At 40.9% G+C, this 11,765-nt stretch overlaps 1 protein-coding gene across 1 annotated transcript in view; it reads left to right on the plus strand.

Annotated features, from left to right (window-relative positions):
* LOC143793565 (uncharacterized) overlaps window positions 1-10,374 on the plus strand; it is a 66,066-nt gene extending 55,692 nt beyond the window's left edge. Inside the window, exon 9 of the mRNA XM_077280638.1 lies at window positions 9,445-10,374. Within this exon, the coding sequence (XP_077136753.1) occupies window positions 9,445-10,178 (734 nt within the window). The 3' untranslated portion in view covers window positions 10,179-10,374. The remainder of the gene's footprint in view (window positions 1-9,444) is intronic.
* The last annotated feature ends 1,391 nt before the right edge of the window (window positions 10,375-11,765 follow it).

Below are 11,765 nucleotides of genomic sequence, written 5' to 3' on the forward strand. Positions count from 1 at the left end.
TTTTTTGCGGGACAAGTTGATGTTTTTATTGGTACCATTTTCGGGCACGTGACATTTTTTGATCTCTTTTTATTACAATTTTTATGAGGTAGAATGAACAAAAACCAGCTTTCATGAATTTCTTTTGGGGGGCGTTTATACCATTCCGCGTGTGGTAAAATTGATAAAGCAGTTTTATTCTTTGGGTCAGTACGAATACAGCAATACCTCATTTATATAATTTTTTATGTTTTGATGCTTTTATACAATAAAAACTATTTTATGTAAAAAATAATTATTTTTGCATGGCTTTATTCTGAGAGCTAGAACATTTTTATTTTTCCGCTGAATTGTGGCTCGTTTTTTTGCGGGACAAGATGATGTTTTCAGCTGTACTATGTTTATTTATATCCATCTTTTTGATCGCGTGTTATTCCACTTTTTGTTCGGCAGTATGATGATAAAGCATTGGGGTTTTTATGTTTTTTTTTTTTTTTCTTAATGGTGTTCACTAACTAGTGGGACAGTTTTATAGGTCGGGGTCATTACGGACGCAGGGACACCAAATATGTGTACTTTTATTGTTTTGATTTTTTTTTTCACTCAAATATTTATTGATAGAATAAATATTTTTTATATTTTATTTATTTTTTTACATTTTTTTAAATTTTCATTCATTTTTAGTTTTACACTGTGTCCCACTATGGGACACTCCTTTTTTTGTAGGCTGATCGCTTCTATAACATGCAGGTGAAGCGGCATCTGCATGCTATAGAAACTCAGCGCTGCTTGTAATTTACACTGACCTCAGAGACTTCCTGATATGCACTGCCCATGACAGGAAGTCTCTCAGCTCTGGAGACCCGGATGTCGTCATGATGACATCGGGTCTCCATGCAGTGATTGATTGGGTCTCCGATCCAAAGGCAGAGGGGCATGATTGATCGCAGTGTTTCAGGGGTTAAGGTGCCAGGAACGGTCCGTGACCGCTCCTGGCACTTAGTGCCGCGTGTCAGCTGTGAGAATCCCGGTGTGCGCGGCCGATCGGTAATGACGTACTATTCCGTCCATGGGAAGTAAGTCCCAGGTCACAAGGATGGAATAGTACGTCCAATTCCAGAAAGGTATTAAAAATGAGTTATATTGGCAAAAAGAATAAAAATTATGTGTGTACTTTACTATAAGACCAATGTAGTGATTTTGGGATCGGCCCTTTAGAAGAACCTTCACTCCCGGTCCCTCCAGACTAACAAAATGTAGAAATCGTCTCTAATGTAAATAAATAATTATCTTTCCAATGGCAAAATACACAAATTCCCAAAAGGTTTCCTCTTCGACCTTCTGAAAAACTTTTTTTTTTTTTTTTTTTAGCAACAAATAGGATGAAATTATTTTGAAACAAGAATTGTGTTACCAAAGAAAAAAAGAAAAACTCCTGCCCAGATTCACGGTGGTTCTCCTACATTTATAAATAACTGGGTGTTAACATTCTCCATGCTTGTGTCCCCACACTTTCTGACATTCTCAGCACTGATAGGACAATGTTGGGGAACGCCCCTTTGACATAGGGAATTTTAACACCCAGTTGTCAGTATTTTCTTATGTTCATAGGTTGAATAGCAGAAGAACTGCACAGCTTAGTGAAAAATAACATTATGACTCCTGAAATGTGAGGATGAAAAAACATCGATAAATATGTATCTGCCGGGCTTATAATGTGGGAAATGTTTTTCACAAAAATCAACTCTACTTGTACATTAAAGAAGTCACACCAGAGAGAAGCCGTCCACATGTTCACAAGTGGAAGGGGCTTTCCACATAAATTCGAATCTTGTTCACAATGTGGGAAATGCTTTAGAGATAAATCTTAATGTACATGGGAGAATTCACACAGGAGAGAAGCCGTTATTCATGTTCACAATGTGGGAAATGCTTTAGAGACAAATCTTAATGTACATGGGAGAATTCACACAGGAGAGAAGCCGTATTCATGTTCACAATGTGGGAAATGCTTTACAGATAAATCTTAATGAACATGGGAGGATTCACACAGGAGAGAAGCCGAGTTCATGTTCACAATGTAGGAAATGCTTTAGAGATTAATTAAGTCTTGTTAGACATGAAAAAGTCACACAAGATCGAAGCTGCAATCATGTTCACTATGACTGAACGTTCATCATATATACAGGTGCTTCTCACAAAATTAGAATTTAATCAAAATTTAATTTATTTCAGTTCTTCAATACAAAAAGTGAATCTCGTATATTATATAGAGTCATCACACACGGAGTAATCTATTTCACGTGTTTATTTCTGTTAATGTTAATAATCGTCAACATTAACAGAAATATACACGTGAAATAGATCACTCTGTGTGTAATGACTCTATAGAATATAGGAGATTCACTTTTTGTATTGAAGAACTGAAATAAATTCACTTTTTGATGATATTCTAATTTTGTGAGCAGCACTTGTAAGACTCCCTTCCTTGTATCCTCCATTTTCCTCCTGTAAAGATGAACCGATGTTGGAAACCGTTCCTAATAATACGGCACTTACAGTCTCCATACAGCAGGTCCCAGTGGTATCCCGGCTTTCATCTTTTTACCACTAAACAGTGATCTGTACTTACAGCACACACCTGGGTGGCATCCAAATAGTAGCTGCTGGCTGGTAGAGCGAGGTGGCAGAAGGTGGTCAACATATCAGATCAAACCCAAAGATGGCCGGTACTAGACCGAATCAAGAAGTGAGGACGAGGTCAGAATCAGAAAGCAGAGTAAGAATGGTCATGTATATGGAGGCCTCAGTCAGCTCGGAGTATTATGGAAGCCATAGAGTCTCAACAAAGACAAACGAGAGCAATGAAGCCAGGTGCAGAATAGATTTGTAACTAGTGACGCCCAGCAGACTGCGGGAGTTTAGTAGGATGTGGCGCTGCCCCATAGGTCACTGCACAGGAAAGGGAGGGTGGGGTAGACTTATTACTGCACCCCCCCATACCACTGCACTGGCCATCCTGGAAGCAGGGGGAAGAGACCACCGATCTGAGCTGAGGGGGCAGCGGAGGGCAGAGGACACCATACTGGACTGTAAAAGGGAAATGTGTAGTGTTTGTTCAGTCCCAGGGTGGAGGGTCGCTGTAACTGTGGGCAATGCAATAAATCCAAAGCCAAATATGTTTAGTTTATTTTTTCTTTTACGACTTTTCTACAATAAATAAACTTTGGGTTTTTTTCAAGCACATTTGTGTTGCCAAATTCTGACAGCCGTCAGCCAAAGTGATGCATTGTTATCTGCCAACAGTATTTTTCATCGGTACCATATGTTATACACTACTTTGTGATCAGTCTTTACTACACAAGAAAAAGAGTTAGCTTCCCCCCTTAGGCTACTTTCACACTAGCGTCGTGCCTGAACTCCTCCCCCGCCTCCCAACACCTCACAATGGGGCAGCGGATGCGTTGAAAAACAGCATCTGCTGCCCCCGTTGTGCGGCGCTTCCACAGTATGCGTCGACGTGCAGTGCACGATGCTAATGTGAAAGTAGCCTTAGTAACCGCCAGTACATCTTTTTACTGACCTGAGATGTAAGAGATAGCATCCCCATACAGGTGACAATCCTCTAGTTATCAGCTGTACAATGTAGCCGATATCTTGCTGCATCAGCCACGATCAGTGTTGGTGCCGTCCATATCTGTTTAACCCCTTAGATGCTGCTGTCAATAGTGGCTACATCATACAAATGGTTAACAGAGTGTGGGGGCTTCCTCTTTACCCCCATCGGCACCCTGAGATCATGATTGTGTGTTCCTGATGTTTGCCGTGGCAGTTCATGGCCAAATAGTGGCCTTACAGTCTGCCGTGACCCGTTCCAAAGTTAGCAACATTTAAGTAGTAAAAATACACTTTTTTGTTTCCTGTCATCCCACATTGCATTAATTCCTGAAAATCACCTAAAGGGTTAATAAACTACCTGAAAGCAATTTTGAATACGTTGAGGAGTGCTGCTTTTAAAATGGTATCTCTTTTGGGAGTTTTCCAATATATAGGACCCCCAAAGTAACTTCAAAACTGGATACGTCCCTAAAAGAATACATTTTGGACATTTCCTTGAAAAAATTAAAAATTACTGTTACATTTTTAAACTTCATAAAGTGCTAACAAATTAAAATAATATTTTACAAATTCTAATTTAAAGAAAACGTGAGGGAAATGTTATTAATGATTTTTCTGTGGTATAACTATCTGGGTTAAAGAAATCATCATTCAGAGTTTGAAAATTGCCAATTTTTTTACATTTTTGTCAAATTTCTGATATTTTCTAAAGATAAACAGAAAACATATTGACATAAATTTACGATTATCATAAATTATAATGTGCCACAAACAAAACAATCTCAAAATCACTGGGATTTGTTGAAGCATTCCAGAGTTATTGCCACATAAAGTGTCACTGGTCAGAATTTAAAAATTTTGCCCGTTGTCACAGGGTTACCGCAACAGAACGGAGCTAAAAGACCGCAGCATCTGGTGGCTCCTACTCCACCGCTGAGAAGAAGCACTTCTCCAGTGTATTAAACGTGTTTGTTTCTTTCTGCATAACAGGGGTTAATCGGCCCTGTTGGAAATTCCTGCATTCAGCTCTGCTCGGTTTACCACTCCTCTCCCCTATAAAAGCGGAGCTCGATTACCAGGTCCTTGTCTGAGTTAGCATTAGCTACATAGATCTGGAGTGGGAGAAGCTGGTGTGGAGAAGGAGAGCTGGAGGAGTTTATTAGCGACTGTTGCTTGGTTTTAATGTTTTGAAATTCCTTATCCTTTCCCATCTTACTTTCTTCCCCCTCCCTACACAACCTGGTGAATACATCTGTTATATGTGAGTGTTTATTTTGTGTGTGTGTGTGTGTGGAGTTTTATTTTCACCTTTGTCTTTGTGTCCCTGTATGTCGGGTTGGTGTACTTTGGTACATAGTAGCACCTCTCTTCCTCGAGTGGGGGAAAGGGACAGACGTAGGGCTGTTGTAGGAGATAAGGCAAGGGCGGAGGCCTCGGCATCTGAAGTATCCCGATGAACAAGGAGAGCTAGGGCCACCTAGTGTTAGGGCCAGGAAAGGTGCCCCCTGGTCCCAGGTTACTAAGGGGTTAATAAATTAATTTTAATAAGTGAAGAAAACTCTCCCTACACGCTTGGCAGCGCTTTCGGAAGCTCATTTTTTGCTTATATTTTTTAGTTTCAATAATTTTTATTTAGAAGCTTAGTAAACCAAGTCCAAGTTATGAACTCCCATGCAAGGGAGCGTAAATTAACAAATTAACATACATTCAAAAAAACTTCAAATAATATAAGGGAACACAGGACATAGACAGGGGTAGGGAAAGGCACAAAGGATTTAATTAAACGATATCCAATAATCTATAATAGTAACATAAATAACCATTCCAGGGCACTTATAGACGTTATGTAACCCACTATTGTAGGATTATATTTGAATCCCGTCCCAGGCCGTGGTCAGTTCTCAATTGGCTACGGAGAGAGCCTCAGTACCTGATCCAGTCGAGTATCTGAGTGAAGCTCTAGCCAGGGTTGCCAAACCTTGAAGAAAGAATCCCACGTGGCGGTTATGGTTGCTTCTATTCTTTCATATAACGTCATGTCATTCATCTTCTCTTCTCTCTAGTGAGGGTGACTTCCACTTTGCCGCAATGTGGATTTTAGTGGCCATGCATAAGTAGTTTACTAGTCTCTGAAAGCATTTTGGAAGCCGGGAAGACCTTGTTCCCAGTAATAGGGTAGAGGTTTCCAATTCAACCGGTCCGCCATACATCTGTGCTATCAGACGCTTCACCTTCTCCAGATACCACCGTACAAGACCACCAAATATGTTTCAAATCACCAGATATTCCACAGCCCCTAAAAACAGTCTCCCGAGACATTGGGAAAAATGTGAATTTTTTCCGATACATAATAGACTGTGTGCAATAGTTTTAAGGAGGTCTCCACAAAAGAAGTCTGGTGGCTACCTTTCGATGGGGTGTCACAGCTATGATACCATTCATCAATTGACTGTTCAAACCCCAGATCCTCCTCCTAATGTAACATATACTTCAGATAAATATAAATAGACAATGGAAAGAGGAATGACAAAAATAATAAAAAATTGAAAATAAAAATGAAACATTAATGTGAAAAAATTATAAACTAATAATGAAAATAGGGGGAAGAAAAAGAAAAAAGAAATGAAAGTAAATAAAATAATATGTAGAAAGAAAAAGAAGCAAAAGAATTATAAACAAAAAAATAATAAAATAAAAAGCAAAAGAATTCTAAGCAAAAAAATATAAAAAATAAAATAACTTGTTCGTCCTTTTAGATTTTAATATATTGTACGTTTATGTCTTTTTCAGTGAGGTTTGATAAAGACCCAACACGGGGTCGAAACGTTACCTCAACGCATTATATTCACTGTGGTGCTTTCAATAAATTTCACCTTTTTTGTGCATTCAAAAATCCATATCTTGAGTGCGGCTGTTTTTTCAAGTATATGACTTTACTGGCTCCATCCAGGTTCAGCCTGCACCTGCCATAATTCCCAGAGTGCACGCCTTTTTTCTACAAAGGGTCATTTAAACATTTATTCTCAAAGCTCATTGCTTTGAGAGTAGTACCGCTGGGGAGGAGCTGTTTTCCAAAGTGAAAGATCTGGTTCAATCGCATTACCTGCCTAATTGGAGGTTCACATTCATGTCTGTGACGTAAGATATTAAATGGGGAACACAAATGTTTAAGTATATAAATACCTTTCAGCATCCACCAAGTAAATGATATTTAAACCAAACTTTCCTCCAAAGAAGCAATGAGTGGACTGTAAAGGGAGCCACATTCATTAACCCCCGTGGAAGTCGGTCTGTGGTCCACATTAGGCCTGATAAAGAGAATTGGTTTAGAGAGAAATGATTCCAGAATGACCCATCATTATTCATTACTTATTAATTGAGCAATCTGTGCCGACTTGTAATAAAGTGTGAAATTAGGGAGGGAAAAACCCCTTCTTTCTGTGACGGAACATACGTTTTTGCACAATTCTGGGTTCTTTTCCTAGCCAAAGAAAATTAGACATCATAGAGTGTAGATGAGTAAACATTCTAGCTGGTACCATAAATGGGACCTAAATAAATATAAGAAGCAAGGCAGTGACTCCATTTTCAATGCATGTATTCTGCCGAGCCAGGATAGCTTTGAGGAGGACCATCTACCCTGGTCCCTCTGGAAGTTTTGGATCAGTGGAGTCTAATTCCACTTAAACAGAGTTGATCTGTTGGCTGTTAAGGTGATACCCAGATATGTTAGATAATATTCATTGTGTATAAACCCAAAATGGGATGCTATATTAGTTTGCTCTGTCTTAGAAAATTTTACAAATAAAGCTTCGGACTTATCAATGTTAATCTTTAACCCTGAGAGCTTCTCAAATTCATGAAGGAGAGAAAACAAGTGTGGGAGAGTAGTGTGGGGACTTATTAATGTTAGCAGGAGGTAATCCGCAAAGAGGCTGACTTTATGTTGGTCTCCCATATTCTCAGAGCCCAGGATATTCTGATCTCTCCTTATTGCTTCCACAATGGGTTCCATTGCAAGTGTAAAAAGAGGAGATAGAGGACAGCCCTGCCTGGTACCCCTCTGAATATTAAATGGAGTGGGGTGTGTTGACGGAAGTTTTAAATAAGCAATAGGGCTATCATATAACAATTGGAGGCACTTTATAAGTTTAGGGGAGAATCCAAATTCTGATAAAACCGTAAAAAGATATTCCAGGACACCGATTCGAAGGCCTTCTCCATATCTAATGCAAGCGGTAGAATTCGCTTTTGTTGTAAGTTAGTTGTATGAATAATATTTATTGCTCTTCTAATATTTGGGGCCTGCCGCGTTGGTATAAAACCAACCTGACTCGATAGATGAGGTGAGGTAGGATTCCATTGATCCTGACAGTCACAATGGATGTAAAGATTTTTAAGTCAATGTTTAAGAGGGATATTGGTCTCTAGTTTTTTGTGAAGAGATGATCTTTCTTAGGGATTACGGTTACATGCGCCACATAGAACTCAGGGGGCAACTGTGACCAATTTAGTAGCGAGTTACAGATGTTTTTTTATATGTGATGTCAGTACATCGCTAAATTTTTTATAATATATTGCTGTCCCCATCTGGCCCGGGACCTTTCCTTTTTTTAGTTTTTTGATTGTTGAAACTATTTCCTCCTCCGAGATATCTAAATGGAGTTGTTGTGCCGCGGACTCAGTCAGTTTAGGTAAATGTAGTTTGTGAAGGAAGGGGGTGATTGTGGAGCTGAATACAAACTCAGGTAATATTCATTAAAAGTGTTATAGATGACATCGGAATGGGCTGAGATCTGACCCTTAGGGTCTTTTATAGAGGATATTATCTTGCGAGCTAGTATCTTGTTAGGCTTATTGGCATGTTTATAAAACGTGGCTTTAGTCCAAGTTAGGGCCCTCTCCGTTTTGGTAGTGAGAATGGCATCTATTTGAGCAGAGCAGAAAACCGTGTGGCGGCTGTGTCTTTAAGGGCTGTGATTTCCTCAGGGAGGCCCCGGATGCGTAGGTTTTTCCTGTGGGATCTGTTTTCAATGTCCTCACATTTCAATTCCAGTTCCATGTGTTGCTTAAGGGTACCCTGGTCCTCCTCTAAAGAATCAGCTACTGCATCCATCTTTTCCTCTAAAACGGAGGTTCTTTGTGCAATGTCCTGTCATTTTACAGTAATAGTCTGCATGACCGAGGCTATTTCAGCTTTAAAAGTTTCTCGCAGGGCTTTAATCAGCTCTGCTGTGTGTACTGCGGTATCCCTGTGGAGGGAGAGATCCATCTCCACCAATTACTGCGATTACCTGCGACTGAGAAGCAGGAGAGGAGATAGAAGCCATGGGTGCGGTAGCCATTTTGGATTTTCTGCCTCCTGAGAAGTGCTCAGAAATCGGACGTGTTACCAGTCGTGCAGGGCCTTGCCTCGTCGGCATCACCCTCCGGAGGTCCTAGGTAAGCGGGGTCCTCTCCGGCATTCAAAATGCCACGGTCCGGGTGCTAATAAGGGCTATTTTTAGCCTGTTGGGGAGCGGATCTCAGCAGCGCACGTCTGCCACCATCGAGGTCCGCGCATGCACCTCCTTTTGCTTATATTTTTATCCTGATTCTTTTAATCTGTATCTCTTGGTGAAGAATCAGGCGGCACTGCTGCAGCCATGGAGGATCAATAATATTAACACCAGGGTTGTGCCTGGAGCTGCACAACTAATCCAGGGGAGTAGTAGTCATTCACTTTAACCTAATATTCTCTGCTGATTCACATAAGGAACACTTTTTCTTTGTTTTATAAAGTAAATTTAGAAATCCCTTTTGTATTGTAGAAAAAATTCACATCCAACCTTTCTTTCGTCCTTATAGGAAATCCTTGTGAGAATAATGGATCATCACTAAATTGTAAAGAAGATATCAGGAAGCACTCTAATGGAGAAAACCTCATTACCCTTCATGGACCTCCTGGACTTCCCAGTACTTCACTTTCTTATAATCCTCCTAATCATGAGGAACCTTCTCCTGAGCAATCTCGCATTATTACCACGATTCCAGGTGACAAAGTGGATACAAGATTTCAGTGTGATAAGGAACTTACTAAAAGCTCACATTTTATAACACAAAGAAAGCACAAAGGAAAAAAGTCATACTCCTGTTCAGAATGTGGGAAAAGCTTTCCACATAAAGGAAATCTTACTAACCATCAGAAAATTCACACAGGAGAAAAGCCATTTTCATGTTCAGAATGTAGGAAATGCTTTACACATAATGAAAATCTTCTTAGACATCAGAGAATTCACACAGGAGAGAAGCCATTTTCATGTTCAGAATGTAGGAAATACTTTACAAATAAAAGAAATCTTATTACACATCAGAGAATTCATACAGGAGAGAAGCCATATTCATGTTCAGAATGTGGGAAATTTTTTAGATGTAAATCATATCTTGTTAAGCATCAAAGAATTCACTTAGGGGAGAAACCGTTTTCATGTTTAGAATGTGGAAAATGCTTTACAGAGAAGTCAAATCTTAATAAACATCAGGGAACTCACACAGGAGAAAACCAGGTTCATTCTGTGAGAAATGCTTTACAGATCAAATGAGTCTTATTACACACAAGAGAAGTTGCACAGGAGAGAAGCCGTATTCATGTTCGCTATGCGGGAAATAATTTGTAAATAAATCAAATCTTGTTAGACATGAGAGAAGGCATACAGGAAAGAAACTATAATTCTGTTCACTTTGTTTTATAAATTTTAATAAACATTAATCAGCATAAATGAGTACACCCCCTTTATCTCACTGAACACAAGAACAATTACCGTATATACTCGAGTATAAGCTGAGATTTTCAGCCCAAATTTTTGGGCTGAAAGTGCCCCTCTCGGCTTATACTCGAGTCACGGTCGGAGGGGGAGAGGGCGCTGAGGCATACTTACCTGCTTCCGGGGCTCCTGGCGCTGTCCCTGCAGTCCCACGGTCTCCGGGTGCAGCAGCTCTTCCCCTGTTCAGCGGTCACGTGGGACCGCTCATTAGAGAAATTAATATGGACTCCACTCCCATAGGGGTGGAGCCGCATATTCATTTCTCTAATGAGCGGTAACGGTGACCGCTGATAGAGGAAGAGGCTGCGGCACCGAAGACCAGCTGTCCGGGGGAAGGAGCGGGACGCCGGGAGCAGGTAAGTATTACATATTCACCTGTCCGCGTTCCGCACGCCGGGCGCCGCTCCATCTTCCCGGCGTCTCTCCGCACTGACTGTGCAGGTCAGAGGGCGCGATGACTCATATAGTGTGCGCGCCGCCCTCTGCCTGATCAGTCAGTGTGGAGAGACGCCGGGACGGGACGCTGTGGAGCTGCAAGCAAGAGAGGTGAGTATGTCATTTTTTTTTTTATTGCAGCAGCAATGGCACAGCTTTCTATGGTACATCTATGGGGCAATAATGAACGGTGCAGAGCACTATATGGCACAGCTATGGGGCAATAATGAACGGTGCAGAGCACTATATGGCACAGCTATGGGGCAATAATGAACGGTGCAGAGCACTATATGGCACAGCTATGGGGCAATAATGAACGGTGCAGAGCACTATATGGCACAGCTATGGGGCAATAATGAACGGTGCAGAGCACTATATGGCACAGCTTTCTATGGTACAGCTATGGGGCAATAATGAACGGTGCAGAGCACTATATGGCACTGCTATGGGGCCATAATGAACGGTATGGAGCATCTATTTTTTTTTTAAATTCACCGGTAGCTGCTGCATTTTCCACCCTAGGCTTATACTCGAGTCAATAAGTTTTCCCAGTTTTTTGTGGCAAATTTAGGGGGGTCGGCTTATACTCGGGTCGGCTTATACTCGAGTATATACGGTACTAAAATTTTGATAACATGGAGTTTCATAGAACATGTTTTTTTAATCAATAACATGAAGGTAAGGTTAATAATATGTAACGGTGCTGCCTGCATCTCTACATATTTCTCCTACCTTCTCCATGCAGAGGCATACACTCCTCCCTGTCCGTGTGGTGTGGTCCCCGGTGTTCTCCCTGCTCTCAATAACCTACCGCAGAGCGCATAGAGCGTGTGCTCCCCTCCTCTTAAAGGGGAAGAGCGCACCTGCTAAGATGCCCCCAGCCAATTGCTGGGATGCATCTTGTATAAGCGGCACCCTCAATAGGGAGAT

Source organism: Ranitomeya variabilis, chromosome 1, assembly GCF_051348905.1.
Source record: "Ranitomeya variabilis isolate aRanVar5 chromosome 1, aRanVar5.hap1, whole genome shotgun sequence".
Lineage (NCBI taxonomy): Eukaryota > Metazoa > Chordata > Amphibia > Anura > Dendrobatidae > Ranitomeya > Ranitomeya variabilis.